The 19,653-nt window shown below is 45.9% G+C and overlaps 2 protein-coding genes across 2 annotated transcripts in view; one reads left to right on the forward strand and one right to left on the reverse strand.

Annotated features, from left to right (window-relative positions):
- Positions 1 to 6,870: 6,870 nt before the first annotated feature.
- The window catches only part of THNSL2 (threonine synthase like 2), a 78,619-nt gene continuing 65,836 nt past the window's right edge, over positions 6,871 to 19,653 (reverse strand). Inside the window, exons 2-8 of the mRNA XM_069100964.1 lie at positions 19,071 to 19,265; positions 17,600 to 17,752; positions 15,763 to 15,993; positions 14,864 to 15,012; positions 12,104 to 12,229; positions 9,958 to 10,109; positions 6,871 to 7,218 (exon numbers count right to left, since the gene is read on the reverse strand). Of these exons, the coding sequence (XP_068957065.1) occupies positions 6,996 to 7,218; positions 9,958 to 10,109; positions 12,104 to 12,229; positions 14,864 to 15,012; positions 15,763 to 15,993; positions 17,600 to 17,752; positions 19,071 to 19,265 (1,229 nt within the window). The 3' untranslated portion in view covers positions 6,871 to 6,995. The remainder of the gene's footprint in view (positions 7,219 to 9,957; positions 10,110 to 12,103; positions 12,230 to 14,863; positions 15,013 to 15,762; positions 15,994 to 17,599; positions 17,753 to 19,070; positions 19,266 to 19,653) is intronic.
- Positions 12,967 to 13,469, forward strand: LOC138171457 (small ribosomal subunit protein uS8-like). Its single transcript, XM_069100959.1, has one exon. The coding sequence runs from the start codon at positions 13,017 to 13,019 to the stop codon at positions 13,407 to 13,409; it is 393 nt and encodes a 130-aa protein (XP_068957060.1). The 5' UTR covers positions 12,967 to 13,016; the 3' UTR covers positions 13,410 to 13,469.

The following is a 19,653-nucleotide window of genomic DNA, read 5'->3' on the forward strand; positions in this document are numbered from 1 at the left end:
AGACAGACAGACAGACAGACAGACAGACAGACAGACAGACAGACAGACAGATAGATAGATAGATAGATAGATAGATAGATAGATAGATAGATAGATAGATAGATAGATAGATAGATAGCCACAAAGTAAATGAGAGTGAGCATTAGCACTTGGGGTCCATCTGAAAAGTAAAGATAGCACTTGAATAGAACCTTGAAGAAAGCTAGGGAACTAAGAGGCAGATGCGAAGAGGGAATGTATTCCAGGTACAGGACAGTCTATACAAAGGTAGAGAAGTGTTACGGTATGTGTGGACCACAGAAAGTAGGTCATTTTGGCTGAAACCCAGAGCACATAGGGAGGAATAATGTGAATGTGGCTGAAAAGGTAAGACTGGAGGCAAACCAGGAAGCATTTCTGCCACTCAAACTACTCTGCCAAATGCCCACAGGAGGACAGGAGGTCCCAGGATCATTGAACCGGAAGGGTCTTCAGAGGCCATGGAGCCCAATGCCTACATTTCACAGATGAGGAAACTGAGGCCCACAGAGGTGAAGGGACTTGGCAGAGCTGGAATTTGAACCTAGGTCCTTTGGCTCTAAATACAACACAATGTCTTTGTTTATTGTAGGATTCCAGGATAATAATAATAAATAATGAAGTTTTTATATAGTGTTTTAAGGTTTACAATATGCCTTACAAATATAATCTCATTTTGTTCTTGCAATGACCCTGGGACTTAGGTGCTCTATTCATCCCTGTTTTACAGATGAAGGAAGGGAGGCAGGCATAGGTTAAGTGACTTGCCCAAGGTCACATAGCTAGTAGGTGTCTAACTCGGAACCTCCTGACTCCAGGGCCAGGACTCCATGCATTGTACCACTTAGTTGCCTAGGGCAGCTAGTCCAACTCCCTTATTTCACAATTGAGGAAACTGAGGCCCAGGCGGATAAGTCCAATGCTCAGTCCACTATAGAATGCTGTCACTTTGCAACTACATGTTGAAGTGGACAGAAAATTGGCTTTAAAGTCAGGAAGCCTTGAATTCGAATCCTGACCTCAGACACCAAGTAGCTATATGACCCCAGGCAAATCACTCAACCCCTGCCTGCCTGTTTCCTGTGACAAATGGGATAAAGGCTAGCATATTCCCCCATGGGGTGTTGTGGGGGTCAAGTGAGATAACATTTTAAAGCATTTTGCAAACCTTGAACGGCTTTATAAATGCTAGCTGATATCATTACCTCTAATTATGTTTATAGTGTACATGGAGCTAGGTGGCACAATGGACAGACTGTGGGGTCTGGAGTCAGGAAGAGATGAATTCAAATCCAGCCTCAGACACTTACTGTCTGTGTGACCCTGGGCAAATTCACTCAACCTCAGTTTCCCCGTTTGTAAAAGTGGTGATAATAATAGCATCTATTTTTCTGGGTTATTGTGAAGATCAAATGAGATCGCATTTGTTAAGTGCTCAGCCCATGCTGGACACCAAGCTAGCTAGCTACCACTCTCACGGTGGTGACAGTTCTCATGTTGTTGAATTGAATTGTTGCTTGTTTCTGGATTTCACCTGCTATATGGGCCTCTCTACCTGGACCCTAAACTCGGAGGGTTAAGCTGCCATATATTTTTCTGGGGCTCCCCCTAGATCTGGCCGAGTGCCCTGTAGAAAGGAGTAACAGTATATACTTTGATGGATGGGTGTCCAAATGGGCAGATCCTGGGAAGATGTGTCTAGAGAGAGACACATTCCCAACATGGGCCCAAGGCAACAAGCGGGGACCTCCCCTTCTCTCTCCCACAAACAGATAACCTGATCCCCAGAGAGTTCATCATAATGTTTACTTAGGGATACGGATGAAAGGATGCAGACAAAAGGTTCCCGAGGGCTGTGGGTCATTATCCATCTCAATTTCACAGCTCCAGTCGTCCAATAGGATCCCCTCACCCCCACCTGTCTCACACCTGACTTCCACAGGCAGGGCTGGGGCCCCAGCACTTCAGGACAGCTTTTAAATCACCTCCTGACAGGGGAGGCTCTGGTCAGGCTCAAATGACCCATCAATTTTGTTCTCTCAGCCTTGATGGACGCTTCTCCCTCCCTCCTTTCTATCTCCCCAGATTCATTTCTGACCACCCAAGGAACCAACTTAAAAGTCAGGGGAATATCCCCTGGTGTTGGAGGGAGGAGGCTGCCCACTCTGTCTTCTTCAGCAAACCTGTTCTCTGCTCTTTCACCAAATATTCCTCCACCCACCCCACTCCCCAAATTCTATCCTTCTCCCAGACCAGGAAATACATCTGAAAAATCCTCTTCCTTCCTTCCTTCCTTCCTTCCTTCCTTCCTTCCTTCCTTCCTTCCTCCCTCCCTCCCTTCCTTCCTTCCTTTCTTCCTACTTCAGTGAGTAGAACTGAGAGGGAAGCAGCCTCGGCATCAAGAAGGCCTGGATTCAGATTCTGCCTTTGACACTAGTTATGTGAGTGAACCTGGGTGAGTGCCTTAACAGCTCTGGGTCTCAATTTTCTAATTTGTGAGTGAGAATAATAACCCTTACCCCCCAGGGCTGTTGAGACTCCAACTGCAAGCTTCCCAAGGACAAGGGACTGTTTTTGCCCTTCTTTGCATCTAAAAGATTAGCACAGGGCTTGACACATAGTAGGTACTATGCTTGCTGACCTAGCTCTATATAAAAATCAGTGGTTATTAAGACTCCCGGGGCAGCTAGGCAGCACAGCAGATAAGCTAAATGCATTCCCTGCAGTCAGGCGGACCTGAGTTCAAATGTGGTCTCAGACGCTTCCTAGCTGAGTGACTCTGAACAAGTCACTTAACCCTGATTGCCTTAAAAAAATAAAAATTAAACTCTTCCCATGATCTACCTGTCACCAGCATTAAAAGCAAACTTGCCTGTGACCTGTGCTACAAATTAATGTCTCTGTGTGTTTCGGCCCCTACTGGGTTTCTCCTGGGTCCTCTTCTGCACCATCCCCTTGGCTTTCAAGCCAAGGCCAAGCCACCATGTTCATACAGCATTAGCCCAGCACCCCAGGGACATGGACTGCTCAGAGAAGGTAAGCTCCCTGAGGGCAGGGACTGTGTCATTTAGGGCCTCCAGCTCCAAAACCTTGTTTCACATCTAAAAAGCAGTTAATAAATGGCTGTGGAATGGAGGAAACATTGGGAGGCAGGGAGGTGATGGTGAGGGGGAGGAGGATAGGGAATAAGACATGAGGAAACCATCGGCTCCAATCATCCGTGTCAGGCGTTGGCCTTCCTGGCAAGGGCAAGGCCCTTGCTCTTATCCTAATTTTTACAGGAAAAAATTGGGTTTAAAACCTGCCCTGCCTATTTCACTGAGCTGTTGTGAAATTTGAATGATAATGTAGGTGAGAGACCAGCTGCTGAGGTGGTGCCGTGGAGAGACACTTACTAGCTGTGTGGCTCTGGGCAAAGTGGCCTTACTGCTGCCTGCCTCGGTTTCCTCATCTGTAAAAATGGGGATAATAATATCACCTGATTATGAGATTGCTGTCAGGATCAAATGAGATACTATTTGTAATGTGCTTTACAAACCTTAAAGGTTTGTAAATGATAGTCATATTGTGATGATGATGATGAAGAAGACAATCTTAAGTGTGACATCCAGAATGTTGTGGAGAGAGTGCTGTTCTGGAGTCAGAGGACCTGAGTGTGACACAGAGAAGTAATGTGACCAGGGACACAGACCTGTGCCTTCTCTGTGCCTCAGTTTCCTCCCCTGTTAAATGGGAGTGATCCACCTTTTTCACTAGGTGGTCACAAGGCTGTCTAGCCTCAGATTAATGCTAAGATCTCTGTTCACTAGGAAGCTTTCTAGGCTGAGGCTGCTGGCAGGGGTGGCAGAAGAAGCTTCCTTGAGTTGGCTTCCCTCTGCCAAGGTTATCCCCAGTCCAGTGCCTAGCCCCATCATCACGACTGGGTCTCCCAGGTGCAGAGAGGGAGCCCGGGGCTGGGGACGTGGGGGGATGGCTCTGCCCCGGGGCAGACCAACACCCAGAGGAAGCAGCCAGGAGGGAGGGAAAGCCAATACTGCCAAGCAGCCCCATCCCTCTTACCTTGCCTTTCCTGCAAGAATCCCAGGGAAAGTGGGAGCACAGCAGCCCCCAGTGGGCATGACAGGAAGTGTCGCCATTCCTCTCAAATAAGTTTGACAGGAGAGGTGACCACGGGGCTAGCAGGGAAATTCTCTAGCGCCTGAAGAGGAGATGAAATGAGAGCTTGGGCCTGCTTCCTAATAAGTGATGCACAGACTCTGTGAGATCAGTACAAAAGGTATTATTGTACCCATCTCACAGATGAGGACACAGATCACACAGATGTCAATAGCAGAGCTGGAATTTGAACCTAAGTGTTTTTGACTCTAAGATGGGCATTCTATCTGTTAGGCCACACGTGAAATTAAATTAAATTAAATTAAATTAATCAAGGGAAACCTCTTGTCTACATCTACTAGGGACCTGACTATTTGGAAATAATTAATCCTCTAGTTAACCGAGAGTTCAAATACCATACACATTATTATGAAGGAAAGTGTTGGAGTCAAAAGACCTGAATTCTAGTCCTGCCTCTGACTCATGCAATCCTGGGCAAGTCACTTAACCTCCTTGGCCTCAGTTTCCTCCTCTGTAAAATGAAGGATTGCCTTGCGGGAAAGGCAAAGCAAGAGGGACCAGGGCTTTACAATACTGACTTCCTCTCCCTCCTGGATGCTTCCTCTGGATACTGGTCTGACCCAGAGCCACCCCCATAGGCCTCCCCATCTCCCAAGATTGAAGAGGCTAGCCTCTCTGAGGACATTTCTTTCAATCTTTCTCTTCAATATACATTGGTGTGTAACAGGCATGTGACTATATAAAATACAGGTAAATGACTCAAGGCCTCCAGGAAAAACCTAATTCAAACTCCTCCAATTTGGAATTCATGGCAGCTAACAGGTATGGTGGTGGACAGAGTACCTCAACTTCTTGAGTTCAAATCTGACCTTGGATACTTACTAGCTGTGTCACCCTTGGCAAGTCACTCTACCCTGCTTGGTCAGACTCAACAGAAAAACCATCGAACAAAAATGCCTGGAATGTTCTGCCTCCTCATCTCCACTCCATCAGTTCTCTCTCTCTCTCTCTCTCTCTCTCTTGCTTCATTTAGGAAGAGAGAGCTCTCTCTGTGTCTCTGTCTCTATCTGTTTCTGTCTGTCTCTCTGTCTCTCTCTCACTTAAGACTCAAGTACCACCTTTATACAAAGTTCTTCCTGGTTCTCCCAACCGGTAATGCTTTTTCCTCTCTCTCTCTCTCTCTCTCCCTCCCTCTTTGGTATTTCTTCCTGAATCTCTTTATCTATTTTCTGTACATATTTATACATGTCCTTGGTGTGTCCTGGGATACAATATCAGCAATTTAAGCATAGGAGTGGTTCTGTTCTTTGTATCTGTTATCCCCAAGGCCTTGCCTGGGGCCTGTCGCACAGTAGGACTGATTAGTGACAGGGGCTGGATGAAGCTGATTTTTGCTTCATTTAGGAAGAGAGAGTTTGCTGAGGAAAATAACAGAAGTCTGAGTAAGAAAAACTCTTCAGATACATTAAAAGCACCATCTGTTTCTTGGTATGCTAATTGTGAGGGGTTCTTTTAATCACTAAAGCAGAGCCATCAGAACATTGCTCTGGTGGGTGTTAATGGAAAAGAAGCAACCAATGGCATTTCTTCTTAGCATCAGAACCAGAACCCAGGAATCTCCACCTCAGATCCAGACTTATCCCAGGAACGGCAATCCCCAATTTTGGAAATGTGCCCCTAGTAAAACAATAATTTATATAATATACATAATAATATATTACATATTATATATAATAATAATAATAATAATAATAATAAAATAAAACAAAATAGCAAGAGCTAGCTTTTATAGCATTCTTTAACCTGGGCACCCCGAGGACTGGGAAGGCTTTTTATTTTGTCATTATATGACTAGAACCTCACCCAGTACCTTGTACCCGGCAGCCTCTCAGCAAATGCACGGTGAGTTACATGGAGTTGGAGTCTTATTGAAACAGGTGCCTAGGCTCACGGAAACACCTGTGCTCATCCCAGGGTTAGAAAGGCAGGCTCAAATGAAAAGAAAGGGGACAGGGTCAGGTCACAGCCAGAGTCCTAACAGAAAGCTCCACTCGTGGACAAATTTTCCACCGGGGCTAAAAAGGATAGAGGTGAATTTTCTGATGAGACTCTGAAGTGCGGAGCTCTGGTCCCTTCTGTGGTTGCTGAACTGAGATGAATGAAAGGCCGGAGAGACAGGGTTTCTGGGTAATTAACAATCAATTTATTAACTAGGCTAGCCGATAATCAATAAATTGATGGTCTGTGGTTTTTCTCAGTAACCATAGACAAAACCATGGAGATTCCTGAATGTTTAAGTACCTTTGGAAAAGGAGGTGCCTCTGATGGGTAAAAATCAACCCTGATTGGTGATTAATGAGGGGGAGACATGTTAATGAGGAGTCAGGCTAAAAGTCCTCAGACCCTCCTGCTAAGGATGTGACTTGATCAGGAGACTCCAGCAATCTGGAGGAAGGAATCCGTCTCTCCCCGGAGCACTCTGGTTGATTTTCTCCTTCATGAGCTGAGTTCCCTAGACTGCCATGGAGGGGTACCAGGGCATGGGCTTGGTGCTTTAGGGCTGGAATGTGCCTAAACTAGATTCTGTAATTCTCTCTAAACAGACATAAGGTGTTATAGTTGGGTGGGGTCCCACCCAAGACCACAGAGTGTGTACCCAAAGGATTTGGCCAATCTCACTCTATCATCCCTGTCTGTCAAAGACTGGTTCAATGAACCACAGGGACAGAGGAAACAGAAAGGAAAAACCCCAATCCCAATTTAATAGTTGCTCATCAATGTAACAGAAAAATAATCACTTCTCCCATAGGAAACATCTCATGGTTTCTGGAATATAAAGGACAAACCAAACCAAGGCTTGGTCATCCCTGAGAGCTCACACCACCCTTCCTCTGCTGGGACAGGTCCTCTATTTTGTTGCGCAACAATCGAGTCCAGTCATCTCCTCTTCGAAGTGTAGTGCATTGAGTCTTCATGTGCTCCAAGGCTCGGATGTCTTCGGGAATCTCAGGGACCAGCTGAGCTCGGAGAACGGCATCTGGGAACTTGGCTGCTGATGCCGGGGCCAGGCAGCATCTGGGCAAGCTAAAGGGCAGGAGAGGAGGTTGGGGAGGCCATGATGGGCAAAGGTCAGGGAAGGAGAAAGGAGAAAAGGGAAAGAGAAAGAAAGCAAAGGGAAGCATAGAGAGAAAGATGGAGGAGGAGAGAAGAGAGGGAGAAAAAGAAGAGGAAAGGTCAAGTCAGAAACCAAACTGGTATTTCCTTGGCTGAGTTCAGTCCTGACAGGCTGGAGAGGGGTAAAACATTGAAAAAAAAAAAGAGGAACTATGACAGCACTGTTAAGCTTCCAGAAATAAAGTGATCACTGACTTCCAATCAATAAGCATTTATTAAGCACCTACTATGTTAGGCACAGTGGATTGACAGATGGCCTAGGAATCAGGAAGACCTCAGTTCAAGTCCTGCCTGGGCATGATGGATGGTGTTTATTGGTGTCATCTGGGGCAGGACCCCCAGGCACTCCTTATGTCTGCATATTGCAGAGTAGGTGCCCCCCTGCATTGACAGAGGGAGCCCTTCCCTGGCAGCTTCCTAAACCCTCACATCTCAGATTTGGGGTGATATCTGATACTGCTGTAGCTGACCAAATGTCCATTTTCCTTCTAAGGGCAGATCTGACCATGTCACTTCTCCACTCAACAAACTCTGGAGCTCCCTATTGCCTGTGGCATCAAATACAAACTGCTCCATTTAGTTCATAAAGCCCTCCCCACACTGGACCCTTCCTACCTTTCCAGCCTCATGGGGTGTCCCATTCTCTCCCACACCTGGCAATCCAGCCAAGCTGCCCATCCCTCCATTCCTCACAAACAACTCTATGGGATTTTCCTCAGCTCTCCCTGAAACCTGCAAAGCATCCCTTCCCTTCTCTTCATAAAATCCCCCTCCTCAACACGCAACTCAAGCACCATCTTTCTCATGAAGGTTTTCTGGGTCCAACCCCCTGGCTGCCAGCGTCCTCCATCCCAATGCCTCTAGCACATGCTCCCCAGATCTTGCCCAAGCTAAAGACACTCAGTTCCTTCAACACATCCCACCCAAGACTACATGCAGTCTACAAACAAGTTCCTGACCCCTTCTATTCAAGCTATTATCTAAGTCACAGCTAGGTGGTGCAGTAGAGAAACCGTTAGATTTAAAGTCAGGGAGATCTGAGGTCAAATGTGACTTCAGACAATTTACTAACCCCGTGTAAGCCCTGGGCAAACCCCTCATCTCTCTGAGCCACATTTTCCTCTTCGGTAAATTGGGAATTAGAACAACATCAAAGTTGTTGAGTTATAAACCCTAAAACCACATCACATTAGCTGTTATTACCTAATCATGTCTCCTCAATCCTATATTTTGTAGATTGTTTTTTAAAACAAAATGCAAGACTTTCTTTGATTTAACTTTCTGTTCAGACTTGTGAGTTCATCAGGGTAGGGACAGAATTTCCAGTGGAAAGATTCCCTTCACTGATACAGGCTAGCAACTCATTTGTCCCTCAGGTATTAAAGAGTCATCACCTGGGAGCAATTGCCGCATTAGGTTGCCATGGTTACACAGGTAGTAGGTGTCTGAAGCAGGAATTTCACTAAGGTTTTCTTCTTGTTGCTGTCATTCAGTCGTTTCAGTCGTGTCTGACTCTGTGACCCCAAGATGTGGTTTGCCATTTCCTTCTCCAGCTCATTTGACAGATGAGGAAACTGAGGCAAACAGGGCTAAATGACTTGCCTGAGGTCACACAGCTAGTAAATATCTGAGGCTGGATTTGAACTCATGAAGATGTCTCCTTGACTCCAGACCTGGCACTCTTTCTACCTCACCACCTAGCTACCCCTAGGTAGCTTGACTCCAAAGGCCAATTTTCTTGGCATCACACCTTGCTGCCTCTCACATAGGAAATGCATTCACTTAAGATGTCATCATGTTTTAGCCCATTGAGACCCTTTTCGAATCCAGGCTCAGTTAACCAGCACATTGTTTATCTCTTCCAACTTTCTGTCATTTGTGAATTAGACAAGCATCTGATTACCCCTTCATCCACGTCATTGGTAGAATTGAGAAGCACCCAGAAAATATAGCCATCATTACCTGCCTTCCATCCCCCAGAAGAAGGGTGTCTATGGATGTTGTATGTATGGGTCACGGCATGAACGGACAGCAAGGTTAAGTAGGGTTTTAGGTCTGCAGAGAACCGAGGTCCTCCTATGACCAGCTCAATATTCTGCCTGCTAGGTCCCTCGGATTTGGAATAAATGCACTGCCTCATAGCCCCAGAAGGAATGTGATTATAGTCAAGACAGACTGTGAAAGACAAGCCAAGAAGAGGCTATAAAATTCATGGAAAACTCGCAGACCTTTAAACCAAGCCTTCTCTGCTTAAAGAGATCATGAAGACGGGGCAGCCAGGTAGCACAGCGAGTAAGAGTACCGTCTCCAGTGTCGGGATGACCTGGAGATCGAATCCCGGGCTCAGACACTCAGCACCACACCCAGAAATAACTGGCCATGTAACCTTGAGCAAGTTACTTAACCCCAATTGCTTAAAAAAAAAAAGAGATCATGAAGAGATACAGAGAAGTCTCCTATCCCCCAACTCTCCATTGTAGAGATGAAAAAAAAACCAGGCTCAGCAGGGTCTTTACTCCCAACCCAGCTCTTTCCCCAGCACCATACACTACCTCAGGTCCAATGAGAAGGTAACAGGTGAGGTCATGGAACAAAAATCCCCTCCCCTGGCCCAGATCAACAGAAAGGAAGGAGGGAAGTACCCCCTACCTGGTCTGCTCACAGGCCAACCGCTTGTAGTGGTAGCAGACAGCCACCGCAGAATGAGGGCACAGCAGGTAATGGTTCTCCTCCCAGCAGTGCCGCATGGTTTGAATGATGTCCTCATCAGAAACCGACTGGGAACTTATTGTCTCTGAAATCTGCAGAGGGTTGGGGGTAGAAACAACAGGAACAAGCCAAATTCAGCAGGCAGGATCATGCCAATATTGGTCTGGTTCAGGGAATAGTTCGGTGTCCCAATTTTCTTGTCTTTATGTTTATAAAAAATATACATTAGGTCCTGGTTTAGTAGTGCAGTGGATAGAGATCCCGGCTTGGAGTCAGGAAGACCCCAGCCTCAGATACTTCCTAGCTGTGTGACCCTGGGCAAGTCACTTCACCCTGTCTGTTTCAGTTTCCTCATCTGAAAAATAAGCTGAAGAAGGAAATGACAAACCACTCCAGTATCTCTGCCAAGAAAAACCCCAGACAGGTTGTCATTATAGCTGGACGCAGCTATAATGACTTAACAACTAGTTCAGTAGGTTTATCTGGGGGGAAATCTTCAGTTCAATTCAAGTTTCAAAGAAATTATTAAGGCCTGATTCATGGTTCAGCAAATTAATGAGTTTGTTTTTTACTTCACTGTTTAAGCATCTCACATTGTAGAAGGATGTATAAGTAAAGCTCTCTAGCCTTAGGCCTCCTGGGAATACTGGAGGAGAGGCGTAACTAAGGTGGGGCATTTGGGGTTTTGTTCCAGGTTGTCAAATTTAGAGGATACTGAAAGTATTAGTTAAAATAACTAGCTTTTTAATGTCTACAATGGCGCTCCCTAACCAAGTATGGCTCTGAGCGAACACCTTTCAGCTCCTACCCAGGAAGAAGAGAGTTCAGATCTGGCCTCAGTTACTTACACGGCACCTCTTTCTGCCTCAACCTTCTCCACTATAAAATGGAGATAGTAATAACATCCAACAGAGTTGTTATAAGGATCAAATCAGATCATGTTTGTAAAGAGTTTAGCACAGATAGAGCCTGGCACGTAGTAGGAGCTCAGGAAATATTTGTTTCCTTTTCTTCCCTCCTACTCTGGTGCTGAGCACTTGCTTCATTTTGGCCCCGCATTTCTACCCATAGTGACCTCAGGTTAAAAAGTTTTGTGCTGCCTGCCAAAGGCCTGATTTATTCTTCCCTTGGTCCCTTTGGCTCTGTATTATAGAGTAAACTCTAGGCATGGCATCTCTCTCCCATTTGGGTCTGGATAAGGCAGGGCAGCACCCCGTTAGGAGATGGAAGGCAGGGGAACACTTTGAGTCATCCCCAGAGAGCTGATGCACAGAAGGACAAGACTCAGACTCCCCTGGATGCCTCTGGAGTGACCTCAGCCACCTCCCAACTTCCAGCCAGGGTGACATCTAAATGTTAGCTCAGGCAACCAAGCATCTTTGGTGGAAGTCAGTATGAATTAAGGGTCCACAATGGATGGAACATTTCAGTGGGTGACATTTCCTTCTATCTGCTGAAGAGCATGATTCTGAGGAGGGCTCAACAGATTTAATCAGGTTGCCAAAAAAAATTTAAGAACTCTTTCATTGGAGCCATCCAAAAGTGAGGAGGCTGCTTTGGGAGGTGGTGAGCTCCCCCTCACTGAGGGTCTCCAAACAGAGCCTGGATGGTTATTAGTCAGGCATATCATAGTGGACATTCCAGAGGCCGCTAGGTGGCACAGTGAATAGAGCACCAGCCCTGGAGTCAGGAGAACCTGAGTACAAATTCGACCTCAGACACATAACACTTACTAGCTGTGTGACCTTGGGCAAGTCACTTAACCCCAATTGGCCTGCCCTCCCCCCTCCAAAAAGCAAAAAAAACAAACCAAAAAAACCCCAACAACATAGTGGACATTCCTTTTCTGAGAAAAGGTTGGGTTAGATGGTCACTAAATTCTGGCCTGCTGGATTTTGGTCATATTAAAGAGTTATTACAATTTTGCATTCTTGGGAATTAAGAGTCTTAGGATTTTGAAGAACAATGGCTTATCTGGTGGGGGAATGGGAAGCATTTCCTAAGGACTATTTGGTACAAGCTACCAAATCAAAGGTCTTTAATATCTTTCTCTGTCTGAGCTGTTTCGCTTTATTGGGTCACCCACCTTGGCATGGAGCTCTTTTGGGACATGCAACTTCTTGGTGCTGTCAAACTGTTCCATCAGGGCTCTGACCAGTCTGCTGTCTGAGCCCGAGAGCAACCAGAAGACCCTCTCCATGTTATAGGGTACCTATAAGAGAAGGGCTGGCCGTGAATTCACAAGGACAATTTATCTGAGCTCCAGGCTGTAAGGAACTAAATTCAACCAATATTTATTCTTTAACTGCCAAGTTCCAGGCAAGGTAGAGTAGAGGATGGAGGGTGGGCCTCACAGTCAACACAGGTCAGCACCATCTTACAACCTGGAGTCTCAGAGTATCTTAGGTGTCTAACTTAGAAACCAGGGACATTAACAGCTCATAAGGATCTCAAGGAGGCAGCTTGATGGTTTAGTGGATAGAACACTGGGTCTGGAGTCAGAAAAATCAGGAAGACCATCCTCAGACACTTGCTACCTTTGTGACCCTGGGTAAGTCACTTACTCCTGTTTGCCTTAATCCAGTGGAGAAGGAAATGGCAAAACCACTCCAGTATCTTTGCTAAGAAAACCCCATGGACAGTACTGGTGAACTATGACCCCCTTGGCTACCTGCACAACAACAAAAGATCTCCAAGGGCACATATTGACTTAGAAAACCATATATTAACATTACCTATGTATAATTGTGTTTTTCTTTATTTTGTTAACTATTTCCCAATTACATTTTAATCTGTTTCTAGCTCACTTAGACACCTCTGGCTTTAGAGCAGTGAGTGGTTAAATGACTTGCCCAGGGTCACATAGTGAGCATGGATCAGGGGCGGGCCTTGCACCAGAACTTCTTGGTCTCAAGGCTGGCTCACTATTGCCTGCACAGAACCAGGTGGACATAAGAGAAGGGGAGGAGCTCTTTCCGCCATCTTGCAGCGCTGCCACCATGGTGCGCATGAATGTCCTGGCAGATGCTCTCAAAAGCATCAACAATGCAGAAAAGCGAGGAAAATGCCAGGTTCTCATTAGGCCGTGCTCTAAAGTAATTGTCCGGTTCTTAACTGTGATGATGAAGCATGGTTACATTGGCGAATTTGAGGTCATTGATGATCACAGAGCAGGAAAAATTGTTGTGAATCTCACCGGCCGATTAAACAAGTGTGGTGTAATCAGCCCCAGATTTGATGTTCAATTGAAAGATCTGGAAAAATGGCAGAATAATCTGCTACCATCCCGTCAGTTTGGGTTTATTGTGCTTACAACCTCAGCTGGCATCATGGACCATGAGGAAGCAAGACGAAAACACACAGGAGGAAAAATCCTGGGATTCTTTTTCTAAGGATGTAAAACATACATACAAATAAAATGCTCCAATGGACAAAAAAAAAAAAAGAGAGAAGGGGAGGAAGGGAACAAGCATTTATTAAGTGCCTGCAACCACACACTGTACTAAAAACTTTACAAATATTATCTCATTTCAGGGCAGTTAGGTGGGGCAATGGGTAGAACACTAGCCCTGGAGTCAGGAAGACCCATGTTCAAATCTGGTCTCAGACACTTACTAGCTGTATGACTCTTTACTTAACCCCAATTGCCTACAAAAAATACCCCCAACAAATATTCTCATTTGACAGAGACAGAAAAACACACATGCACAAAACCATTTTGATTTTTTTTCTTTTATCTCTAGGAACTATTCATTGGAATCATTTGAGGCAACTGGTTATACTTGTCCTGAGAAAAGAAGACCTTGAAGGACATGATACCTGACTTCGGGTACTTGATGAAGCAAAAGAGATTGGGATCCTCTGGAGGGCAGGCCCAAGGGGCTGGCAGCAGAGAATCAATCACATGTATGCTCTTCATGCCAGGAGGAATGAGCGGCCCATAAACAAGTGTTACTTCCCTAACCTCTCTGCTGACCTCCATATTGGCATCTCTCACTGCTTCCTGGATATCTCAGAATGGATGTCCCACAGACATCTTAAACTCACTATGTCCATAGCTGAACTCATTGTCTTTTTTTTCCACGATCTCTCTATTCTTCCTAACTTTCCAATTGCTGTAAAGGGAAATACCATCCTCCCAGTCACCCAAGTGCTCAGCTCAGTGTCACCCTTGATTTCCTGCTCTCTCTCAACCTCCATATCGAATATGGTGCCAAGGCCTGTCCATTCTACCTCCATAAGATCTCACATATGCCCCCTTCCCTCCCCTGACATTACCCTTTCCCTGGTGCAGATTTAGAATTTCACATCTAGACTAGGGCAATATCTGCTGGTAGGCCTCCCAGCCTCAAAGCAGGGCTCATTCTTCTAGGAAAAGCCAAATGGGCCACGTACAATTCAAGCCAACCACCAACCTTGGCCCAGGGTAGAACAAATCTCCAGATATTTTTGGATCGTACATATAGAGCCAGAAGTGATGTCAGAAATTACTTAATGCAAATTTATTAACTTAAAATTAAGGAAACTGAGGCCCATAGAAGCTACCTGACTTGTTCACAGAAGTAACAGATATTTGATATAAATTTGGGTCCTCTCCCTCCTAACCCAAGGATAACACACATAATATAGGAATAACACACTTGCTCCTTTACAAGGGATTTAAAGGAGGGATTAAATGAGCTTAACTCAAAGGAGTGATTCTAATTTGGAGAATGCCCCGCCCTTCTCCCGGCAGTCCCCTGGGACCATGTGCCATCGACCCCTCCCCCAAGAGAGGAAGAATGCCAATATGGCACGTTGAACGGGGAGCATCGAAGGAGTCCTCCCTCCCTCTCCCGGGTCTCACCTGAATGTCCATGGCTGATGCCAAGGTTGGGCTGGTGTTCCCTGAGAGTGAGAAGTCCCCGTGCTGGACAGCCCTGTGGACAATGTCGTTATGGTTCACCACCGTGGCCAGACAGATGGGCAGACCCATCTGCCGAGCGATGCAGCCCGCTAGAAACAAGGACAAGCAATGCCTTGTCAACCTAAGGTGACCGTGATCCTTGTGAGAGCCCAGGTGAGCTGGTGACAGGCGTGGGCATGCGGGAGGGTGAAGGATGTTCGCAGCAGGGCTGGGAATCGCACTCTCTGCTGCGGAATCCCCAAGCGCCCTTTAAACCTGACCCCAACCGTTACTTCTTTTACAAAGCCTTCGCCAACGGCATCCCCGGACCTGGGACTGAGAAGAGCTTTTCCTGACCTACTGTCGTTCTGGTAACTCTGTAATGTTTTTGTGAGCGGCCAGGTGGCGCCGTGGCGCACAGAGCGCCGGGCCTGGAGTGGGGAAGATTTCTCTTTATGAGTTCAAATTTGTGACACTTTTCTAGCTGGGTGACTCTGGGCGAGTCGCTTAACCCTGTTTATCTCATTTTCCCCATCCGTAAAATGAGCTGGAAAAGGAAACAGAAAATGACTCCAGCATCTCTGCCAAAAAAAACCACAGATGGGGTCCGACAAAGAGTCAGAAATGACTGAACAACAAGTGCTCATTGGGTATTAAGTCAGCAGCGTTTAGAGCCTCTGGATTCAAATCCTGCCTGACCTCAGGATGGTCACTTCATTTTCTCTGGGCTCCCCTGCCTAATTGTAAAGCGAGGGGATTGCCCTAGCTGTCCTCGGAGGTCTCATCCCACTCATAGAATTACTATGATACCCGATCCGATTCCAAGGCGGCTCTGTGGACTGACGTTCAGGGCTCCTCACCCGCCAGATTGCCCGCAGCCCCGGTCGGCACAACCACCTCCACGGGGGGCAGTGGGTTGACGTCCATGGACGGCGCACACTGGAAGTAGGCAAAGAAATAGTGAGCCATCTGCACAAGGACTCGGGACCAGTTGAGGGAATTCAGACTCATCAGGTTATGCTTCCCGGCAAAAGCCGCATCGGCAAACACGTCTTTGATGGGTTCGTCCAGCTCATCGCTGTCACCCTCCACTGTCGGGGGAGAGAGGACAAGAGCGTGGTCAGGAACCCAGGAGCTGCAAGCCCTTCCCTCAGAGGGGCATTCCAGGCTTTCTGCAATCTGACCGCACTCTGTCGGGTCCAGCTTCTCAGTTCCCCGAATCAGGCATTCTCTGCGTCTGTCCCCCAGAACTCCCTTCACACTCATTCATTCAACACATGTTGAAATCACCCATTCATGCACCATGTCTCTCCCTTAGAATGGAAGTTCTTGGCCTGTAGGGATGGTTCTGTTCTTTGTCCTCATATCCCCTACGGTGTAATAAATGTTTCTTAATGTACTGAGTAAGTACTATGATTCGGGGTGGTGGAAGTAATTTCTGCCCTAAAGGCAAGGCTTGTTTTCTTTAAAAGGTGTGAATAGTGAATAGAGCACCCCCTGAAGTCAGAAGGACCTAAGTTCAAATCCAGCCTCAGACACTTGACTCATACTAGCTGTGTGACCTTGAGTGAGTCACTTAACCCAGATTGCCTTGCCTTCCCTTCTACAACAACAATAACAAAGGTGTTGAAACCATCCCTGAGACTTAATAGGACCAGACCATGAAGACATGGGACACTGTTGTAGCTTCCTGGTGGCCAAGATAAAAAAGCCAGAAGGCAAGAAGTCTGTAGCTGTTTATGGTTGGCAGACCAGCATGGCCAGTACAAAGGACAATGTGTACCCAAGTGAATTGGTGTGAGATCCTCGCTAAGTATCCTTTTCAAGCTATGACTAAATCAGCTTCCTTTGGGAGACTACTAGCTGATCTAGGAGCATCTCATTTCATTCTAAATCTCAAGCTTGAACTACCAGGGAGGGCTGAGTCTTTCACAAGACAGTGAGTCAAGGAACAATGCAATCTCTAATACATTAAAGAATGAAGAGAATATACATTGGAAGGGTGGGGGAGATCTTTCAGCAACTCTTGAACCTCATCACAGAGGCAGTCTCTTCCCCCACTTCAGAGTAGGAGTTCATCACCTTTTTTGTATCAAGGACTCCTCTGGGAGGCTCATGAAGCCTATGAACCCTTCTTGGAATAGTGTGTGTAAATGCATAAAATAAAATACAAGGAATTACAAAGAGAGCCAATTAGATTGAAATGCTATCATACTTTCAATCACTATTATCAATCTATCATCTATTCATTCATCTATCTACCCATCCATCTATTCATCTATTTATCCATCCATTCACTTGTCTATTCATCTATATTTATCCATGTATTCACCTATCATCCATCTACCTCTCTGTTCATCAATCATCTATCTATCCATCTATTCATCTATATCCATTGATCCATCTCATCTATTCATCTCTTTATCTATCTATCTATCTATCTATCTATCTATCTGTCTGTCTGTCTGTCTGTCTGTCTGTCTGTCTGTCTACCTCTCTGTCTGTCTATCTGTCTATCTACCTGTCTGTCTATCTATCTATCTATTGAAGTTCTTAGATGCTAGATTAAGAACCACTGCTATAGAGAGCCTTAGGTTCTAGTCTAGCCCTCTTGAGATTAAATGACTTCCTTCCCTTAACATTTCATCAACTCAGGGTCCATTCACCACCCCCAGAAGGTTCCCATGCAGTCCCTACCCCCAAACACATGCACGTTGTCCTCAATCACTGTTGTCATCTGGAGCTCCTGGATCTTGGAGCAGCGTCCCAGGGGCAACAGAACAATGATATCCGTGTTTTTGGCTCCACGGACACTTTCGATGGCTGAGCTCCCTGTGTCTCCAGAAGTCCCTGATGGGGAATAACAATAATGTTAATAATTCATACTACAACTACTACTATTGCTGTTGCTGCTGCTACTACTACTACTATTTCTATTACTACTACTAGTTTTTGTAAAGAACTCCAAGGTTTATAAAGTAATTTATAAATATTATGTCATTTGATTCTCACAACCACCCTGGAAAGTAGGTACTGTTATTATTCCCATTCTACAGCTGAGGAAACTGAGGCAGGAGGAGATCTGGTGACTTTCCCAGGGTCACACAGCTAGTGTGTTTGAGGCTGGATTTGAACTCAGGTCTTCCTGACTCCAGACCCAGAGCTCTGTGCACTACAACACCTCTCTTGTGGCCTTGTATGCATTTTGATAGTGCTTTATGGACTGGACTAAGTTTTTTGTTCTTGTTTTTTTTTTTAAACCAGACCATGTGATTTCCTTGTTATGGGAAACTCCCAGTGTGGAAACTCCTCTCACAAAGCAAATCAGCACTTTCTCTGTAACTTACAGTCTTAGAGAGTTGCCTGGGGTGTTGAGAAGTTAAGTAACCTGTCTAAAGTCACATAGTCAATATGTGTCTGAGGTGGGACTTGAACCAAGGTCTTCCTGACTCTCTAGTTAACATGCCACGCTGCTATGTGGCTTACAAAGCACATTTCTCACCCCACTTTGTGAGAAAAATGGTATTATCACACCCATTTTACAGGTGAGAAGCCTGAGACTCAAAGAGAATCTGTGACTGGTGCATCTGTTAAGCACAACTATTAAGTGTCATAGGTGGGATCAGAACCTGCATTTTTCCTGACTTCTAGTCCTGCATTCTATCTACAGGACCACAGTGCCAAATAGTTGGGTCCCTACCTGTTGCCAGGGAGAAATTTGCAACCCCTGGAACAAACCTGGGACCATGGGATGAATGTTTTCCATACAACACTGACTCTGTCAGAAGGATGAGACCACCAGCTCGCTATCCTGAAGCCAGAGCAAGGCTTGCACAGATACACGGATGCTACCTCCCACCGTTCTCCCTGTGACCAATTGCACCCAGTGACTGGAAGACAGCTCCCTGCACTTACAGGGCAGCCTATATTCCTGGAGCAATCTGAAATGAGAACCTGAGATTGAGAGTCTGAAGACCAGGATCTGGATCCCAACTCTATGACTTCTTGGTTTAGTGACTCAGTTCCCTCATCTGTAGAATGAGGAGTTTGAACTAGATGATTTCTGGGGTTCCTCCAGCCCTGGACCTAGGATCCTTAAGTGAAGAGTCAGACACGATAACCTTGAGGGCTCCTCCCTTCCAGCTTTGACTCTGATCTTTCCACCCACCTACGACAATGGTGACGTGCTTCTGCCTTTTCTCCAGAAAGTACTGTAAGAACTGTCCTGTACAGGACATCGACAGGTCCTTGAAGGCATAGGTGACACCATGCCACAGCTCCAGCACATTCAACCCATTCTTCATCCTGGACAGGTGAACAACATCTCTGTGGCGGAACTTGCTGAAGCCTCGGTCAATCAGACCTGATTGGGGGGGGGGGAGGGGCAGGATAGGGAATGAAAGTTCTTTCATCCAACAGTGTCTCAGTCTTAGGCAGTTCACCTCCCTGCCACCAGGACTGGGCTATGGAATTGCATCTTTCAAACTACCTTTTTCCCATTTTTTCCCTAAAAAGGTAAAGACATGGTGGGGGGGAGGGATGGCTGTAATTTCATGTATGTGATTTTTTTTCTGAAGGCAATGGATTTGTTTCTATCATAGAAGGGGGGAGTATGCTGAGATCCTACATACAATTTATATGATGCTACACACATTCAGAAAGAGAAAGTCAAAAATAGAAAGAGGAGGGGGGAAAGAGAATGAGAGGAGGAAAGAGAAGTAGGAGGGGGAGAGAGGAAGAGAGAGACAGAG

The sequence above is a fragment of the Petaurus breviceps genome, unplaced genomic scaffold, assembly GCF_028583685.1.
Source record: "Petaurus breviceps papuanus isolate PSGF00001 unplaced genomic scaffold, PetGlider_PUasm1.0 446, whole genome shotgun sequence".
Taxonomy (NCBI): Eukaryota; Metazoa; Chordata; class Mammalia; order Diprotodontia; family Petauridae; genus Petaurus; species Petaurus breviceps.

Coding starts and splice junctions, on each gene's coding strand:
- LOC138171457 (XM_069100959.1), top strand. CDS start 13,017: ATGGTGCGCATGAATGTCCTGGCAGATGCTCTCAAAAGCATCAACAAT.